At 39.0% G+C, this 19,125-nt stretch overlaps 2 protein-coding genes across 5 annotated transcripts in view; one reads left to right on the forward strand and one right to left on the reverse strand.

Annotated features, from left to right (window-relative positions):
- LOC109067732 (phytanoyl-CoA hydroxylase-interacting protein-like) overlaps positions 1-5,365 on the forward strand; it is a 25,408-nt gene extending 20,043 nt beyond the window's left edge. For all 3 annotated transcript variants that reach the window (XM_042767232.1, XM_019084642.2, XM_019084644.2), the window contains exons 4-5: positions 709-826; positions 2,476-5,365. In XM_042767232.1, the coding sequence (XP_042623166.1) occupies positions 709-826; positions 2,476-3,013 (656 nt within the window). In that variant the 3' untranslated portion in view covers positions 3,014-5,365. The remainder of the gene's footprint in view (positions 1-708; positions 827-2,475) is intronic.
- Positions 4,547-14,471, reverse strand: LOC109067727 (protein FAM13C-like). 2 transcript variants are annotated; one of them, XM_042767230.1, is made up of 11 exons: positions 13,909-14,471; positions 10,888-11,080; positions 9,235-9,376; positions 8,801-8,882; positions 7,957-8,153; positions 7,764-7,847; positions 7,553-7,648; positions 6,570-6,754; positions 5,386-5,487; position 5,099; positions 4,899-5,012 (listed from the first exon to the last, which is right to left on the reverse strand). In XM_042767230.1, the coding sequence occupies exons 1-11, from the start codon at positions 14,075-14,077 to the stop codon at positions 4,899-4,901; spliced, it is 1,365 nt and encodes a 454-aa protein (XP_042623164.1). In that variant the 5' UTR covers positions 14,078-14,471. The 2 variants fall into 2 exon arrangements, with proteins under 2 accessions (XP_042623163.1, XP_042623164.1); XM_042767229.1 differs by lacking the exon at position 5,099 and having other exon boundaries at positions 4,547-5,012; positions 13,909-14,463.
- Between the last annotated feature and the right edge of the window lie 4,654 nt (positions 14,472-19,125).

Consider the following 19,125-nt stretch of genomic DNA (forward strand, 5'->3'; position numbering starts at 1 on the left):
CAAATGCCGCAACTTTATGAAATAACTGTATAGTCTGATGTTCTGTATGTTTGAGAGTTAAGCACTGCATTGTTCAGTACACGTTTAAGTAGCTTAGTGTTTTCAGCATCGCACAGCGGCTCAGTTCACAGTAAATGCAGCAAACTCCATATCTGCATGTGCTGCATACTGTACATTTGGGAGGGTAATGTGCGCAAGGTTATTTACACGTTGGCATAATTTATAATATTTTTGTAGAAGTTTATAACATGTCACCAGTATTACACCGAAATGAAAGCTCAAGGAACATATGAAAGTGAGGAATTATATAAATATTAGTGACAGACACATAAAAATAACTATTGTAGCTAAATTGCAATGTGTAGTGTAAAATAAAATGATTAACTCCAGTGTGAACGTAATGCAGACTGAGACACTATTACAACCAAAACATTTATAATAAAACATTTACTAAAAAATTCAATTTTATCTATTTACTTGCATGTCATGTGACCATTCGCCAATATCAGAGTAGTGTGAAAATGCAAATGTGTCATTAAATTATTGAAATATTTACATAAAATCTCAGGGTGAAGTGGTTTGGTGGACAAAAATGTTGTTTGAAGTATTGTTTATATGATCTCCATGAACCTGTTTAGGCCTAATCTATTTTATTGGCTCATATAGACTCTGTCTGATACATTTTATTTCTTTATTTTGTATACACAGATTATTCCACTGTTCATCTCACACAGTTGATGGAGAAAGCAGAGGTCATCGCTGGCAGAATGCTGCGGTTCTCAGTCTTTTATCGAAACCAACACAAAGAGTACTTTGACCATGCAAGGTTTGTTTCTACAGGGATAACGACACTAAATTATTAAAGGAACGGTCAGCTTTATTTCCCTCTATGACACCTTTCTTCTGTGGAACACAAAAAATACAATTCTGAAGAATTTCCCTGCTATTCTTCTCTGTACAATAAATGTGGCACAGGTCTGTATGAGAATGACACTTGATGACACATAATTTCATAATTAAAAAATGGTGCTGATATTTTTCAAAATCACCCTTTGTACTCCACAGAAGCAACATAATGGCAACTATCTACTGTAAATTAGGACAATTTTTTCATTTCATATGAATATTCATTCTCATCATATTAGAAAATCCCCAAATCCTAAAGGTTTTATATTTTCATTTAATTAAAATGTTTTCTCTATTGTGAATTATCTTTCTTTCTATCTTAGAAGTTACCTTTATGCAACCCAAGTGATTTAAATGTCTTCTCTATTCAGCTTTCAATACTGTCCTGTATAGTATAATTTGATGAAAACAGCCAGCCTTTACAGCAGAAATGAATAAAATTTTAAATGTAAGAGGCACCATGGAATCAAATTAAATTCACCTGAAAAGCCTCACAGCAGTCTGAAGTAGTTAAAGTGTGTGTGTGTGTGTGTGTGTGTGTGTGTGTGTATATTCATTTCCCTTCAGAAATCATAATTTTTAATATCCCTCTAGTTTATGAATCTGAATGTAACACTTCATCTTACTTCAGTGAGATTTCAAGAATTCATTGCCTTGCTTTATTTCAGAATAATTAAATTTGGTTTCCCATCAGTGAGTGAAAGTCTACTGTTGTAGTACTTAGCTCGTGTGAAACTCAGATTAATTCCACACTGACTTGATTAGATATCTGTATTATAATTAATGCGTTTCAGATAGTGGTTCAACCTGTTTATATCATTTCAGCTTTATTTACCAAATTAACAATAAAGATCAGGTCTAAACTCTGAGGTGATAGTAAAAAGGAAACACAGAGAAAATAATGCTTCTGATCAGACTGAGAAAGCAATTCTGAGAAAGTGTTTGCAAGATAATTGATATTCATATCAATCAGAAGTAGTCAGAATTGTGTTATAAACATGTGATTCTGAAAGTGAGTCTGAATTGTGCTATAGCCTTGCAGTCAGAATTGTGAGATAAAAAGTCACAGTTTTCTTTCTTATTTTATTATTCTGTGGTGAAAACAGGCTTCCATAGATAATCACAAAAAAAAAAATTAAAAATGAAATTGTTGTCATCATTTACTCACCCTAACGTTCCGAACCTATATGATGCTGTTTTTCTGAGAATAAAACAAAATGAGGCATTTAGCAGAATGTTCACACTGCTCTTTTAAATGTAATAAAAAATGCCAAATAAAAGGACAAAACTGCATATCAATACCATGAAAGTGGTCCTTCAGATTCATGTTCTTTTTTTCAGGTCTTCAGAAACCAGTAGATAGCCTTGCTATTACTTTTCCAGTTTCCATTTCAAAGAATTAGCTGTAATGTGTTCTCCGGCTACAAAAATTTGTATTGATTTGAGGAGGTTAGTCACTGGGAGTAAAGTTAAGTGCAAAAGTCAGGAGAAAATCTGAATTCTTGTAGTACCACTGAACGTCACCTCCATGAAGTGATTTGTCATTTACGGTGAATTTTCTGGTTGCAGGGAGGCCCAAAACAACAAGATGTTGCTGTCAGTGAAGGACAACAGCGGCAGTCACGGTTCGCCCATCAGCGGGAAGCTCGAGGGCATCTTCTTCAGCTGCAACACCGAGTTCAACACGGGCAAACCCCCACAGGACTCACCGTACGGCCGTTACCGCTTCCAGCTGCCAGCCGAGGAGCTCTTCAGTCCCAAGACAAACCTGTATTTCGCCGACTTCTACTGCATGTACACGGCCTATCACTACGTCATTCTGGTGATCGCTCCGAAGGGCTCGTCTGGAGACGAGTTCTGCAAGCAGCGCCTACCAGCGCTAGATATCGCCAACAATCGCTTTATGACATGCTCGGAGGATGAAGACGGCCGGCTGGTGTTCCACCACGCACAGGACCTTATCCTGGAGGTCATCTACACCGACCCCGTGGATCTGAGCCTGGGCACGGTAGCTGAGATCAGCGGCCACCAGCTCATGAGCCTGTCCACAGTCAACGCCAAGAAGGATCCCAGCTGCAAGACCTGCAACATCAGCGTGGGACGCTAACCTATGAATCGGAACTCTTCTGCTGCCTTGAACAGCACAGAAAATAGCCTTCTCCTTTAGCCGTCCTCCTTACCCATTATCAAACTTATCCATAATTCCTTCTGGTGTCTGTAAGGCTCTTCGGCAGCATGTGTCTCACAGCTTTTGACAAAATGCTCTTTTTCGTTTACTAGCTTATGGATCTCGACCCGGGGTTGGGTTAGATATGTCGTGCTCCTATGTTGGTGTTGGGATGTTGACTTAATCACCCCTGTCAATCAAACTGCTTCTTTAATCCTACTGGCTGTCAGACCTTCCTGTTAGAACACAGCGTTGTAACAGTTTACCAAAGTTTACACAAATTTAACACTAGATGCTCATCAAGTCACTGAAGTCTGTGAATCGAGACAACCATTCTTATAAGGCATTATGAATGTGATGATATCAAGTGAGATATCTAAAAAAAAAAAAAATGTGATTGGACGTATCTGTAGCATGACTGCAAACATTTCTGGAAACGTTGACATTAGCGTAACTGTTCTTCGGCAGTGTTTCATTTTATCTATTCTAACCCATCCAGTATACTGTGATTTAACATATAATAAATGTGATACGACATGTAGATAGAAAAATATTTATTTTTTAACCAGTGAATAGAAAATGGACAGAACCAGAAGTGCACAATACAGAGGAATTTGTTGATGGAAAAGAAAAGGGTCACAATAACGCAAATATATATATATATATATATAGATAATTATATATATATGTTTATTGTATAAACCAATGTAGAATTACGTGCACAATAGCTAACATTCAAAAGCTACATTTGTCATTGTGGATGTGTACAGCAAATAAATTCTGGGACGACGATAACATGACAGAATAACCACACCTGATTGTTGCACAATTCAACAGTTTACGCTGGTTGGCATGCAAAGACACTACACAAAGATTGTAATAGTTCATTGCAGTAGAGCCGTCGGAAAGGAAAGATATTGATTGTTTCGTTTCCAGAGAGTAGCTACTTGAGCAGAATTGCACTTAAAGCGCACATCCGCTTCTCATGAACATATCTCCTGCTTTGGGCTTCAGTATTGTTTTTAGTGTACGACGTTATTGGACAGTGTTCATTTTATCACTGGCTTTATGTATCATTTGTTCTTCATGTATAGGAGGAAAACTGTGCTCTGTGATGGCCACGTACCATACTTTAACACGTTTTTGAACAAAATAGATCTTTAAAAATACTTTCAAACTCTGGGTCGTATGTCTCATTTTTTGCTCCCTTTTTCATGTGAGAGACAAATATATGAGAAATAAACATGGTTGGTTGCTGCTGTGTTCATATGTTAGTGAACACAAACCCCTTATTTTAAGTGCTCTGCGTTGTTTTCTATCTAAAGCGTTGCATTATTTGACAGACTAGAGATCGTGTCTAGCCCCAGAGAATCACGGATCCTCATTAGTGTGCATAATGTCACCATGTTCCTAATTAGAATCATAAACTAGCTTCAAACTAGAGCAAGAAAACGTGAAAAGTGCATATGATTCGACTTTGGTTAAAAAAAATCTCCACCAAAAATAAAGTGCCATATTCCATACACATAGATGAATACTCTATATTTCCCTTTGCCCTTTGAAATCTGAATGAGGTTTGTATTGATCCGTCTTGCTCTGTACACAACAGAGAATCGCACATGTTTGCGTTTATGAGATAGTAGCCACTGAAAGGCCTTGATCGGTTCGGCCCAACCCATTGAGTCTAGGACTTCCAATGTGGTCAGAAATGATATTAAAGTGCATTTAGCATCATAATGGCACAATTATGTCAAATGTAAAAACACCATTTGGTCCAAACATCGGCTTCGATACTGAAAGGCAGAAAGACGACTTCTCAGATGGTCTAAGTGGTTTCCTGTTTGCTGAGCAACACTTCCAGTAAGCGTAATTTGGCTTTGAGACTTTTGTACTCCTGGTACTCCTCGGCCATGGGGATTCGGTCATCTTTTTGTGTGGTCTTCATTATTTTGGAGGAAAGGGAAAGAAAAAAACAGATGCTGCATGAAACAGATGCCTCCACTATGATTAAAACACACATTTAACCCTTGAGTTGCCTTACTGAAGCAGTTTTGTACATCAGTGGATAGCAGATAAATGGAAATGTATTTTATTTAAAAAACTAAATCCATATATTGTGTACAGAAACACTGTTTTGTTTTGTTTTTTTCTCCTGGTGGTATTACTTTGTGTATCATTGATTAGATGTGCATTACGCTAACTACGCTGAACTATTTTGATCTTTATTTTCCTTTTTCCTTCCTGTGCATATTCAAAAGTAACAAAATACCATTAAAATGTGTTAATGCCCCAGTAACGCATCTGTGTTTTACCTTCCCATCTGTCTGAAGAACTGCTCTTCAAACTCTCTGATGGCTTTACGTCGTCTCTTCTTCTCAGCTCGAGTCTCACGTAAACACTCCAGCAACTCAGACCTGCAATTAGACAGTTTGCAAAACACAGTTTGTAAAGGAATATCTCAGCCTACAATTTAGGAAACATTTACACAACCATGTCATCGCAAATCAGCAAGGGTTTCTTTCTGACACAACAGAATATATTGGCATAGGGTTGCCAATTCTGTTTTTTCCTGAAGAAATTTAAATAATAAAATATTTTAGGCTACCCAATTTGTATTCTAACAATGATAAAACTGATGAGATGCTGTAAGAAGATTTTTGTAAGAGAAAGGTACTGGAAGGGAGCCTATGTGAGGATGTTTCTATGGTAACTGCCAGGTCTCTCCAGAAATGATTCTAGTGAAGTCAACAGAAAAATCTATGGAAGCAGTCAATCTTAATATGATGTACATTTTTTAACCACTATACAGTAATTTTCAAGCTGAAATTGTGTTATGCATAAAGGTGCTGTTTGGTTTGAAAGTAACTATTTATTTATTTATTTTATTTTTTTGTGACTATAAAATATGTATTTTTAAAATGTAGTCATGTTTTGGGCTAGCTTTGTTAGGCAGATCTGGCAACCCTACTCTACCATGCAACAAAAATGTGAACTAGGGCTGTAATAAAGTATCATAAAAGTGGTTTATATACTGTAACTTGACTTGCCATTTACATTCCAAGGCTTCTGAAGACATGCGATAGCTTTGTGCTAAACAGAGAAATTGAAATATGTTTTGCTTTAGTTCCCAAATCTCTCTTGTGCATAATCAATTCAAACGTCACGTCTTGAAGCAACATATTTGAAATGACTGAATAACGACTTAAATCTCTATTCCTCAAAAAAAAAAAAAATGACTTGAAATATTGAACACTAATCATATTCCATAATAGCCCATGATGGAAAACATGACATTAGACATTCTGCTAAAATTCTCCTTTTGTTTCTTCATATCTTTGGAACAATTTTCTGTCATTATTTAAAAAATACAGTATGCTAGTAATATGTATGCTAACAAGCAACTAGTTAATGGTGAGGACTGGCCCCTAAACTAAAGTGTAACCTTTTTATTTTTTTAATTGCATGTGATGTTTCTCAGTGACTAAGGTTTGAGTACCTGGAGGCCTCGTGGAGGTTGGACATGGTTATGACTGATTGTCTCACTGTCTTGATCTCATCCAGCGGAGACACAAAGGCCGGGTCACTGTCTCCCTCCTCCTCCCCACAGCCTCTCTTATCAGTGAGGTACATGGGTGGGGGTGTGTACCGAACGGAGTCATCATCTGAGCCTTCTTCTTCTTCCTGTGATACATTCAAAACAAACATATAGAATCTTACTCTAAAACAATAAGAAAAAATAATGTTAAATGTACTGTAAAACTGCTATTCTGTTTTTGCCATTACTCCAGTCTTCAGTGTCACATGATCCTTAAGAAATCATTCTAATATGCTGATTTGCTGCTTAATTATTATGAGTTCTCAATTATTAATAATGGTTCTTATCATTTTCAGTGTTGCAGCTTAATTTTTTTATGGAAGTCATGATACATTTTTCGGGATTCATTAATGAATACACAGTTCAGTGAACAGCATTTATTTGAAATAAAAATGTTTTGTAACATTGTAAATGTCTTTACTATTACTTTTGATCAATTTAATGTGTCCTTGCTTTTTTTAAAATCTTACTTACCCAAATATTAGTGTATCACAGTTTCCACAAAAACAATGAGCAGCAAAAACGTATTGATAATAATAAGAGATGTTTCTTGAGCAGTAAATCAGCAGATTAGAATGATTTCTGAAAGAACAGGTGACACAAAGACTGAAGTAATGATGCTGAAAATTCAGCTTTGCATCACAAGAATAAATTACATTTGAATGTACATTCAAATACAAAACAGTAATTTTAAACCAGAATGCTATTTCACAATATTACGGGTTTTACTGTATGTTTAATCAAATAAACAAGCCTTGGTGAACAAAAAAGACCTCAAAAACATAATATATATATATATATATATATATATATATATATATATATATATATAGGCTGGCAGTGTATTTGTACTGAATATACAATAACACTTCAATAACACTTACTATAGTTGTAATAGTGGGAATCGAACATAGGAGATGTTTGACCATCTGGTATCTATCATAGAGAGGTTTCACCAGGTTCTTCTCTTGTTTGGTGCCCTACGGGGTCAATATCACATTAAAAAAAACATTTGTTGAAATATTACTGCTATAATCCTAATCCGTATCTAATTAACTGGAACATTTCTGTATTTAAATGCGAAAAACCTCTTACAGGGCGCCCATGTAAGCTCTCAAAATACAGCAGACATTTTTGCAGAGTGATCTTCTCCAGGGCCATCTGTCTTTGGGTCATCTCCTGTGGACACAAGAGCGCGTGTTGAGTTAATCACCGCAAACCCTGGCCGCACAAGCACACAGTCAAATCCCCACCCACCCGAACAGAATGCCTCTGCAGATGGCCTCACCTTCATGTTGTCTGGGAGGCCGAGGGCCTGGCGTTTCTCCCGTAGTCGTTTGAGGACCGTGTCCACTGTCTCCTCCAGAGAGGGCTTGTGCGGCTGCTCTGGCGTCTCCTGCTGGCCGTTAGTGTACCTGCAAACATCTGTGGACTGGTTGTTCTCATGTTTCTGGGATTCCTCAAATGACAGTCTAAGCTTCAAATCTGGGGAAACGGATGAACAAGTCCTTTAGTTGGATTCTGAAATGAATTGTATTATAATAAATGGAGAGAATGACAGGAAGCGGAATTTATTGCATTCAAAGTAATTCAACAGTCATACAATAGAGGAATTGCACAAGTCCAACACTTGTTTCCATTAAGAATTTGGAGTAATAATGTTACTTTTAGTTTCACAATTGAGTAAATATATTTCTCTACATTAAATGCTGCCAAAATAGTTACACAACCATCAAAAATTCCTCTAAACATTAATTTTGACAGACAGCACCACAATATGTCTGCACTGGTTTCAGATAAAAATAAACATACATATAATCATATATATATATGTGTGTGTGTGTGTGTGTGTGTAATGTTTTATTTTTATATTTCTAAATAACATTTAACATTATTAACGTTATAATTATATATATATATTACTAAGATTGACAACAAAATTTGAATCTGATTATGTATTTATGTTTGACTTTGTTTTAAAGATGAGGAAAATCAGAACATGGGTTCACAAACACTAAATAAAATGCATAAGAATGTCCCGAGAGCCATGGAGCAAATAATCGTATACAAATTGTTTTAATTGATAAAATAGACCAATGAATCAGTTTTATTATTTGGACTGGCAGTCTTACCTTTGAGCTGTTTCCGAGACCTGGCTAGTTCACTCATGAGCTTGAAAATCTCTGGATTGGCTGATTTATCATTATGTGAAGGCTGTGGGTGAGAACAGGCACAAACTCAATTCAGGAGCTATAACTTCTTATCTGGAATCATAATTAGCACATTCTCCTGGTCATATACTGTATCATCCAAACGAAATCATACAGCACAGAAGTACTATATTTCTCCAGTAGAGTGCACTAAACAACAAGGTTGAATGTTGAACTGAATGTCGAATTGTCCATGATATACAGCAGTCAACATTTGAAGTGGATCAAAACCTTTCATTAAAGTTGTCCTTAAACCAAAACAATACCCGTTCTTGCCTTAGGACAACTTTGATGACATTTTTTGATCCACTTCAAATGTTGAATACTGTATATCCAGGATTTTTAATTATTCTGACCTTATACTTCATTTCTTGCTCAAAGCGCTCTTCAAACTTGCGTATTTTCCTCTTGAGTGTTTGGATGTGTTTGGTGAGGTTTGGGATGGAAGTAGCTTCCATGGCATCTCCAGAAACCTCTGTTCTAACAACTCCACGAGCCCTAAATAGAAGAGAACACATATAAACACACTCATACAGCTACAATGATCATATAGACTAGGCTACATTAATCGGATTAATAAAACTGCTGAAATGCAGATTTGATAGTAATGCAGATTTTCTTTTGTCAGGACCACTGTTTGTGAATTCTATACAAATACAAGTATTTGCACACTACTGTTCGAGAGTCTGGGATTTGGGGATTTTTTAAAGTCCCTTATGCTCACCAAAGCTGATCTAAACGGTGAAATATTATCATAATTATAAATTAATTATAATAATTATATTATAATTATAAGTGTTAAGCTATTATAATTATAAGTGTTAAGCTGTATGATTGATAATTTCACATCACCTGTATCATCATGTGGTCTCTTTGTTTTTTACATAACAAAATCAATTAAACTCAAATTAATTTTCTAAGCAGCCATGCAATCCTGTCTGTCCTGTCCAGTTTATTTTACTCTATTTATTTACCCTAATAATGTACATTATGGGTCTATAAGTACTACTAACTACTAGTGCAAACCAAGTGAGTCAGGATGAAAACATCATAAACACCAAAAAAAAAAAGTCATTGTCTATTTCCCATCACACACACACACACACACACACACACACACACACACACACACACACACACACACACACACACACACACACACACACACACACAGATGTCTGTTTCCATCACTACGGCATTAGTCAGCAGGAAACTCAAATTAATAATGAGAAATTAAAATCAGGTTTAAAAAGTGGGTCACTGTGTTACTAGTTGCAGCCGACTGATTCTGGGACTTGCTCTCCAGGAAAGGAGAAAGGAGGTATTTTTGACTGAACAGGCCAACCAAAAGAGCTGTGTGTGTGTGTGCATGTGAGGTTCAGTTATACCCTATGTTAGGGGGATAAAATGTTTCATTTTTAACAGTTAAGGGGAAGCTGTGGCCTAATGGTTAGAGAGTCGGACTTGTAACCTGAAGGTCACAGGTTCGAGTCTCAGTGCCAGGCTCCTGATTATGCCAGCAGGAGTTGTAGGTGGGGGGAGTGAATGAACAGCACTCTCTTCCACCCTCAATACCCATGGCTGAAGTGCCCTTAACCAAGGCACCGAACCCCCAATTGCTTCTCGGGGGCTGGATCAAATAGCCGCCCACTGCTCTGGGTGTGTGCGTGTTCCCTACTCATTGCTGTGTGTGTGGACTTGTATGAGTTAAATGCAGAGCACCAATTTTGAGTATGGGTTACCACACCTGGCAAATGTCACTTTTTTTCAATGATGGTAATATCCAAAATCCTCTACCTTGTGGGGACTTTTTCTGGCCCCCATATTTTTTTGAAAATAGTTTTAGGGGTAGGGTTAGAGTAAGTGGATAGAAAATACAGATTGCACAGTAAAAGACAATCATTATGTCTATGCAACGTCCCCATAAAACGTGGAAACCCAATATATGTGTATGTGTGTGTGTGTGTGTGTGTGTGTGTGTGTGTGTGTGTGTGTGTGTGTGTTCATACATGATGAGATGCTGTGCACAGGGTGGAGATGGGGCAGATTCAGGGTCTGTGTTGAAGCGTTGGCTCTGGCTGAGGCTGGAGCAGCGTGGGGAGGGCAGGGGGCTGTTGTCATCTGTGATGTGCTGGATGAGTCGACTGGGCCCCGGGATCTGCTGGAGATCACTGCTACAGTCACCCTCTGCCAGCCTACAATCTGAACACACACACACACACACACACACACACACACACACAAACACAGAGATCAGAGTCCTGCACTGGGATAAAAGCAGTGTGTTCTACTGTTGCTGACCCTTAGAGTACAATTCAAACCGAGCACTTTATCTGGAAAAGACATATGATTTTCTCAAAGTTGCCTGATATCCAACCTGACCCATTTCAAATACTAGACTAATACTAGTAAAATTCTCTGAAGAAAATGTGAGTGGTGCTTGCTGTGCAAAACCTGCCAGCATGATTCCAGAGTATTGTGTGTGGTTGCTAATGTGTTAAGTGGTGAGTGATTGCCAGAGAGTTTATATGCGGTTGCTAAGATTTTATGTACTGTCGCTCAGGAGTTGCTGCGCAGGTGCCTATTTGTTTTGAGTGATATTGTGTTGCTATGCAGTTTCAAAGGTGTGCTAGGGAGTTGCTATGTGCTTAGTAATGTCTTCTAAGTGGAATGTGTTGCTGTAGATTTGCTAGGTTGCTGTGGGTGGTTGCCAGGATGTTTATAACTTGTTGCTAAGATGTTCTGAGTGGCTGTTATTGTGTTTCTGTGTGGTTTCAATTGTGTTTTGGGGTGTTAGGGAGTTGAAATGCACTTGCTAATGTTATTTTTATGTCACTATGCAGTTGCTGGGATGTTGTGGTGATGTTGCCAGGGTGTTTATATTTTATCCAGTTGCCAAGATGTTCTGAATGGGTTGTTACAGTGTTGCTATTCAGTTGCTATGTTTGTGTTATAGGCTGTTGTCAGGGTGTTGCTGTGTGGTTGCTTAACTGTCCAGAGGGGCTGTTATTGCATCCGTATAAGGTTTCTAGGGTGTGCTTCAGTCAGCACTCTAAATCACTAGTAAGTACACTACCAAGGCAGTGAGCCATTCCCAAGGCTGTTCCAATGTCAATGTCAATTAACTGTTTCTAGTGCACTAAAATGTTTGTTCCTTAAAAATGACCATAATAACCATATAAACTAGTGACAATAGAATGCTCTTGCTAGTGAATTTGTTTCTGCAATATACTGACACAAAAACTCTATGATATTCTGCTTTTTTAGATAAAGCTTGAGGCTTTATATGACTTTACAGTCTCTTTTTAGTTGTCTACAATGAGAAAATTCTAAATCTGATTGGTTAGAAAAGTAATAGCACACCTGTCCTCAACAAGATGCATGATTTGAGGTATAATTTCATAGCATGAACAACGCAGGACAAGTTTAAAACGTAGCACTAGGGGATTGTTCAATTCACTAACTCTAAGCAGTAATAGTGATGCTTGTCTTAGCAAACACCACTAATAATTTATAAAATGCCAAAGCCATAATTATCAACCCTAGTTTATAAGATAAACCTTTTAACTTTGTAAAAAGAGAAAAAGATTAGATCTTTTAGTAGACATGACATTTCAATGTATAAAGCAAATTCAACATTTATAGTTACTCAAGCAAACTTCATCATTCCACACTTTTCAAAAAAGAACAATAGCAGACACAAATGAAAACAAAGATGCAAAGAGACAGCGGAAATGAACAGAGTGAACAGATGACAAACTGCTCAGCTTCTCTCTCACACACACACACACACACCCACACACACACACCTTAGTCACTCTCTGACCCACTGAAATGAAGACAATGCAAACACTGTGGCATATAGTGATAGTGAACCAAAAAAATAAAAAATAAATTTAACAAGCAGTGGCTTCAGTAGTTCAGTTAAGCTTTAATATGTACACTACTGTTCAAAAGGTTTTTTATTAACATTTTTAAAATGATCAAAAGTGACAGTTGAAGACATTTATACTGTTACAAAATATTTCTATTTCAAATAAATGCTATTACTTTCTATTCCCCAAAGAACCAGAAAAAAAATAATTTCAACAAAAACATTAAGCAGCACAACTATTTTCAGCATTGATAATAATAAGAAATATTTATTGAGCAACAAATCAGCATATCAGAAAGATTTCTGAAGGATCATGTAACACTGAAGACTGGATTATTGATGCTGAAAATTCAGCTTTGCATAATAGGAATTAGTGGAATTTTGGGGTGTAGTCAAATTTGAATAAGTTTTAGTAAATTGTAATAATATTTCACAGTATTACTGTTTTTACTGTATTTTTTATTAAATAAATGCAGCCTTAATAAGCATAAGTGACTTCTTTCTAAAATGTTCAAAAACCTCTTTTGAACAGTAGTGTATAAATGTCACTTCATTAGATGACATTGCATACTTAATAAGAACATTACTGCATGGTTGCAAAAATCACTTGAACATAATTATACTACATGTGAGGTTACTCTGCAAGGACACCTGTGTGAACTTCAGAACTGACTTCATACAGCTGCTAAAAATCACCAGCTGATTACAATTAGAGTGAAGTTAGCTCTGAAGAAAAGAAGCTCAAGCATAATTCTTTAGCTTTTAGGGCAGAGAAAAAAGGTATGTAGTGATGAAAAGAGGTATGTAAGAGGTAGTGCATAAAGAATCTCGCCAAACTGTGGGATGGATACATGTGCTTGTGAGTTAAAGTCGTGCTGTGAGGAGGTGCCTGCGATCTCAGTGCCTGTGTTATTAATAGATGCCAGTGTGAAGCGGCTTGGGCAATTGACTCATATGTGCCCAAAAAACAAGAGCCATCTTTTTCACAAAACCCATAAACAAATAAACCCAGCCCTCCCATCAGTTGTGTTAGTTGGTCAGTGGGTTTTAATATCAGCAGACCACATTCATTCATTCATGCATCGTAGCAGCCCACCATTCAGTTTGACCATCAGGCACTCACATGCTGCCCATAAAGCACTGCTGGCTCTCTTACCTGGTGGGCTGCGCTCTTCCCCAACGCCATTGCATGAAGGAATCGGGATTTCATCTTTGAATCCCAGGCTGGGTGGACTGTCTTCAGGAGAGGTGTCTGAAGAAGGGCTGGTGTCTCCCTCCAGAGCCTGGAGCTTCAGCAAAGAGCCCTGCAGGCAGAAGCAGAACATGCCAGCTTCAGCTTTTGGAGCGTAAGAGGAAGATCAATCTGCACGCGTCGAGTGGAGAAGAAGGATGCCACTGCAGTCTCACACGCCCCTCTGCTCTGCCTCCATTAGCCCTGCTCACGATACACGCGTGCGTGTGTGTGTCCGAGGGTGTGCGTACATGCACGAGTGAGGCTTGTGATCACGTCCCTCTCTGCTGCAGTTCTTTATCTGGCATGGATTATTCATGCCACTCTTTTAGTGGCGAAAAAGGAGCATGAAAGGAAGAGAGAGAGACAAAAGAAGGGGGGTCTTCTGGCGTCAGCAAGCCCCTTAGCAGACTGGCTGAAGCTGGTTCCTCTGATAGGAGAACAGGTGTGGTTGGAGGGACAAGGGCGGCGAGTGCATACAGACGGATGCGTGGGATACGTGGAGGAGGGAGGCGAGGGGGGGGGGGTGGTTTCTCAGATTTAGCTTGGAGGTTATGAAGGCTTTTCCCGCATCTGGAGGTGTGTGTGTGTTGGGGGGTGGGGGGTGGGGGGGGTTCTCACTGAGAGTATTGACATCATGGCCCCTCCCAGCATCCATTCATAAAATAGAAAGTGCAGCTGCAGGCAGCAGAATCATGCAGCTCTGTGATGTTACGGATGCATCTACACATGTATACTGATGTTAGAAATGTGCCGTCTATGTTTGTCAAAGGCATTGATATTCAAGGGCATTTTTATCTTTTTGAGGACATTTAGCTTCTAATGTATTACACAGTGCCTCTTAAAAATAAAGGTTATATAAATAAAGGTTCATTAGGAGATCCATTTTGGGTTCCGTAAAGAACCCTTTAATGAACAGTTCTTAAAAGAACCATTTTATTTATTTATTTTTCTAAAGTGAAGAACATTTTATAAATCTAAAGAAACTTTGTCCACTAAAAAGAACCTTTTGTGGAATGGAAAGCTTCCATGACTGTTAAAGGCTTTTCATGGAACCATAGAGGCCAGTAAAGAACCTTTATTTCTATGGAATAAAATGAATACTGCTGCTTCTACTACTAATAATAATAAGAATAAGAATAAGCCTTTCTCAAACCTATAATTTTAAGAGTGTAGGGGAAAATGGTTCACTGTTCACTGAAAGGTTCATTAGGTGAACCCAAAATGGTTCTTCTGTGCCATCGCTGCAAAAACACCTTTTTGGAACCATTATTTTTAATATAGACGTGTGGTCAAAATCCATGATGAGATACTATGAAATACATTTTAGTCCTCACAATTTAAATATCTGGGGCATATTTGCCCTAAGCCCTCCCATCTTTCAGTTCTCATCTTTCCTCATCTCACAGTTCATCTGTCAGTATCGTGTGCTCACTGTAAATGCAAGTCTGTGGGTTGAGACATTGATGCACTGCTCCTCTCACAGAGGATGAGTCATTCCTCTCTCTTGCCCTCCCCTTTCCTCTCCTCCATCCATCTTTTCCCTGCTCATCTCCTCTTTTCCGGGGGGAATAGATTGCGTGGTTGTGTGGAAAGGGTAACGCCCCCTTAAGCACCACTGACGCTCAAACTGACAGTGTTGGTTTGTGTGAGAAAGAAGGACTTATGTAAAGATCAAGCATGCTGATATCACGCACTGACCAATAAAAATATCTTAATCATCAGAACAATGTTGCTGCAATGCTATCAGACATCAAAATGGACATCACTGACAGAATCTGATGTTTTACCTGAGCATCCTAATACAGCCCAACAAGCAGCAATTTTTTTCAGTGTCCTTAGAATTTTCTTCTCATTCCTTTTTTTCCATAGACATTAAAAATTCTTCGATAAAGAGTTTAATCAAACAAAGCATTTAATCAAACCAACCAGCTTAGAGAAGAATCAAAACATTTATAACTCTTAATAATTTAAGTAAATACTGGAAAATCTGATCAGACGATTAGAGCATTGGACAACAAGGCAAAATGTGTCTCAAAATGTGCCCAGTATTGTGATTTTGCAGTTGTAATATAAAATACAATTATTATTATTATTATTATTATTATTATTATATAATTTTTTTTAAATATTTGATTTTTTTGTTTACAATAGTTACAATAGAAATATTATTATTTTTGTTCTCTTTTTATTTAATAATAAATAATATAAATAATATAATACAATTACTTATATATATATATATATATATATATATATATATATGCAAATTCTGGATTTGAATGGCATTTTAATCTCAATTTTTATCAGAAAACGTACTATTATATTTTTTCCTCACATTTTATAGTTTCTGGATCTCTCTTCAGAATTATGGAGTGTAGTTTTGGCACATAGTTGATATCCTTGAAGCATCTCTTGGTCCATGGACAGGGTTTTTTTTGTGTGTTGTGTGTGTGTGTGTGTGTGTGTGTGTGTGTGTGTGTGTGTGTGTGTGTGTGTGTGTGTGTGTGTGTGTGTGTGTTTTCAGGGTTTGATTTTGTCTGTGGCGTCAGTGGTGACCTGATGGTGTTCCTTGCCATTTGTCATGTAAACTCAGAGTGACATCACAGGAGAGTGGGTGGTCTAGATGTTTCTCTGTGAGGGCAACAGGAAAAACACTCATGGACCATTCACTGGACTAAATGCACTGACACATGCCCACAACCCATGAGCCATTATATAAATTAATCTTTGAACCTCTGCATATGATTGTGGTACAAGGAATTCATGAAGGAGGTGATAAGGTTTGGATGGGGTGTTTTTGTAACCTGCAAATTCAAAAGACGAACTTTAACTGAAATATTTATGTTTCATTTGAAGTTAGATTTGAGTTGTGTAGGGGTCGCTATGGGGAACACCTCGTCGTGACCCATGTCTGAAGCATACATTGAAAAAACACCAACGGCCTCTGACGTCACTACCGGTGCGACTATAAAACAGGCACCGGGATAACACGTCATTCCCTTATTCGTCTTCAAAACTGACCGTTTTGTTTGAATCGTGCATCTGAAAGAACCGGTAATCGTGAATCGTGCATCTGAAAGAACCGGTAAGAGCGCTCTTTCTCTGTCTATCATGGCGACTACTAGCAAGTGTTCAGACAATGTGTACATCCGTGTCAGCGTTATTTGACACCCGATGACACACACGATCTTTGCGTCATTTGTTTGGGTAAAGAGCACGCACGCGATGTCTTTGAAGAGGCAATCTGCGTGCATTGCGAGCGTTTTTTCAAGGAAAACGCTCCGCTCTCGTTCGTCTCTCTTTCCGAGGAGGAAAAAAAGGCAGCCATCTGCTTCCCGCGGTTCAGGACCCGCCGCTGCTGAGGCACGGAGGAAAATGAGCTCGTGAGAATTTCAGGTGGATCTGTCTGAATGGTTTAAAGAGGGACTTTCCCTATCGCGCTCATAATGGCGGCGGACGAGAGAGAGCCTCGGGAGGATGATGTTATATCTTTAACACTTTCTGATACTGAGGTTAGTGCTCTGCTGGGTTTTTACCCAGGAAAAGCAGGAGATATTTGAGGATGGTGAAGAAGCTGAGGCTGAGCCTTCTCAATTCTCCTGCCCTGCGTATGTAGAGCTGTTGGAGGTTATGGATCGCACCTGGGTGTGTTTTGTTTTTGGGACCATAGCCCTCCAGCTCAGGTGAGCCTTCCATTTCTGCCTGATCTCCATACAGAGATCGAAATGAAATGAAAGAGGCCATTTTCCTCTCGCATCCATCGGTTTCAGCATAAGAGTTTTGCAGACATCGAGGCGATGCACGAAAACGGATATGAGAGGATGCCCCCTGTAGAAAGAGCTTTCATTCTGTGGGGGAGACATCCTCTCTTAATCTCCCTCCTTGCCATCTAAGCCCCTTCAAGAAATACATCTCGCTTAAATGGCAAGGCATATGCAGCAGCAGGTCAGGCTGTGGCTTTATTACACACGATGATGGTGCTTCATGCATATCAGACTGATCTGCTAAGAGACCTGGATAGAGGCGAAGGCCTTTTTCCTGATCAGGTAGCCGAGCTGCGCCGCACCACAGGCCTCTCCAAGCGCAGGACTATGGCAGGACTTCTGTGGATGAACCTGGCAGACATCGGGAAGAAAGAAAAGGCTTTCTTCTCGATGCTCAGGTTTCGCCTTCTGAACTTTTCGGGATTTCCGTTGAGACGGTGATCGAGAAGTTAGGGGAGATGAAGGCGCACTCCGCTGCTTTCAGATCCTTCGTTCCACGAAGGTCCAGGTCTGAGCCCAAACAACATAGGGGTCCTGGCCTGTCTCGATCTGAGGATCAAAGATGGGCACAGAAGGCTAGTGTCGCGACTCGCGCTCCTCCCCTACCTGCGGGCAGGGGTAAGAGGAATTGTGGGTCACAAGGAGGTAAGCAGAACCTAAGGTATGTGATCCAGATGAGGCAGCATTCTCACTGATGACCTTACTGATGGTCCGGACTAAAAGGAGGCGCCCCTTGAGCGGGGCTCCAGCGCAGGAGGGTGGGAGTATAAAAATAACCCTTTCTGTATATACTTATGTGTAAATTTCTGGTGGTTATGTGTCTACTAATAAACTCTGTGAGTTTCCTTTGCAGTGCTCAGTTACAGTGTTTACTAAACACTCGTCAGCACCAGCCATCTGGCTTCATGTTCCGGTATTAGGCGGCTGAGATCACAGGTTTCTGCGGGAGCCTCCTTGATCATCAGGCCTGGCACAGCACTGCAGGGAATTTCATGGATGTCCAGCCAGGTCACCCTGACGGGAAGTGAAGGTGGCAGTTACAGAAGTCTTCTTGTATATGCTGCCTCAGGTGATGCTCCCCTCGCTAGAGGTTTGTAAAATTTGAGCTTGCCTCTGCCATGCGGTTCAGCACCTCTGCGATGCTTAGGAACCTTTAGGTACACACGCTAAGCTCTATGTACTTTCTGAAAACCACATGGTGGTCAGTGTGCACGTGAACACTTTGCGCACTTTCTAAAAATCCACATATTGGTAAGTGTGCACGCAAGACTCTGCACACTTTCTGAAATCCTGTATGGTAAGGGTTGCGCGCTCCGCCTCGTTCCCTTTCTTGAGATTGTGACGGTTTTGGAATAAACCGCACTGTTTTTTAAAT

This window comes from Cyprinus carpio, chromosome A12, assembly GCF_018340385.1.
Source record: "Cyprinus carpio isolate SPL01 chromosome A12, ASM1834038v1, whole genome shotgun sequence".
NCBI lineage: Eukaryota > Metazoa > Chordata > Actinopteri > Cypriniformes > Cyprinidae > Cyprinus > Cyprinus carpio.

Excerpts from the sequence above, each read along its gene's own strand:
- LOC109067727 (XM_042767229.1), bottom strand. The coding sequence starts at position 14,077 with ATGTTCTGCTTCTGCCTGCAGGGCTCTTTGCTGAAGCTCCAGGCTCTG. Across the intron at positions 9,377-10,887 it reads TGTGCACAGCATCTCATCAT|GGCTCGTGGAGTTGTTAGAA; the intron begins GTATGAACACAC and ends TCTTCTATTTAG. Across the intron at positions 8,154-8,800 it reads GTCTCGGAAACAGCTCAAAG|ATTTGAAGCTTAGACTGTCA; the intron begins GTAAGACTGCCA and ends CCGTTTCCCCAG.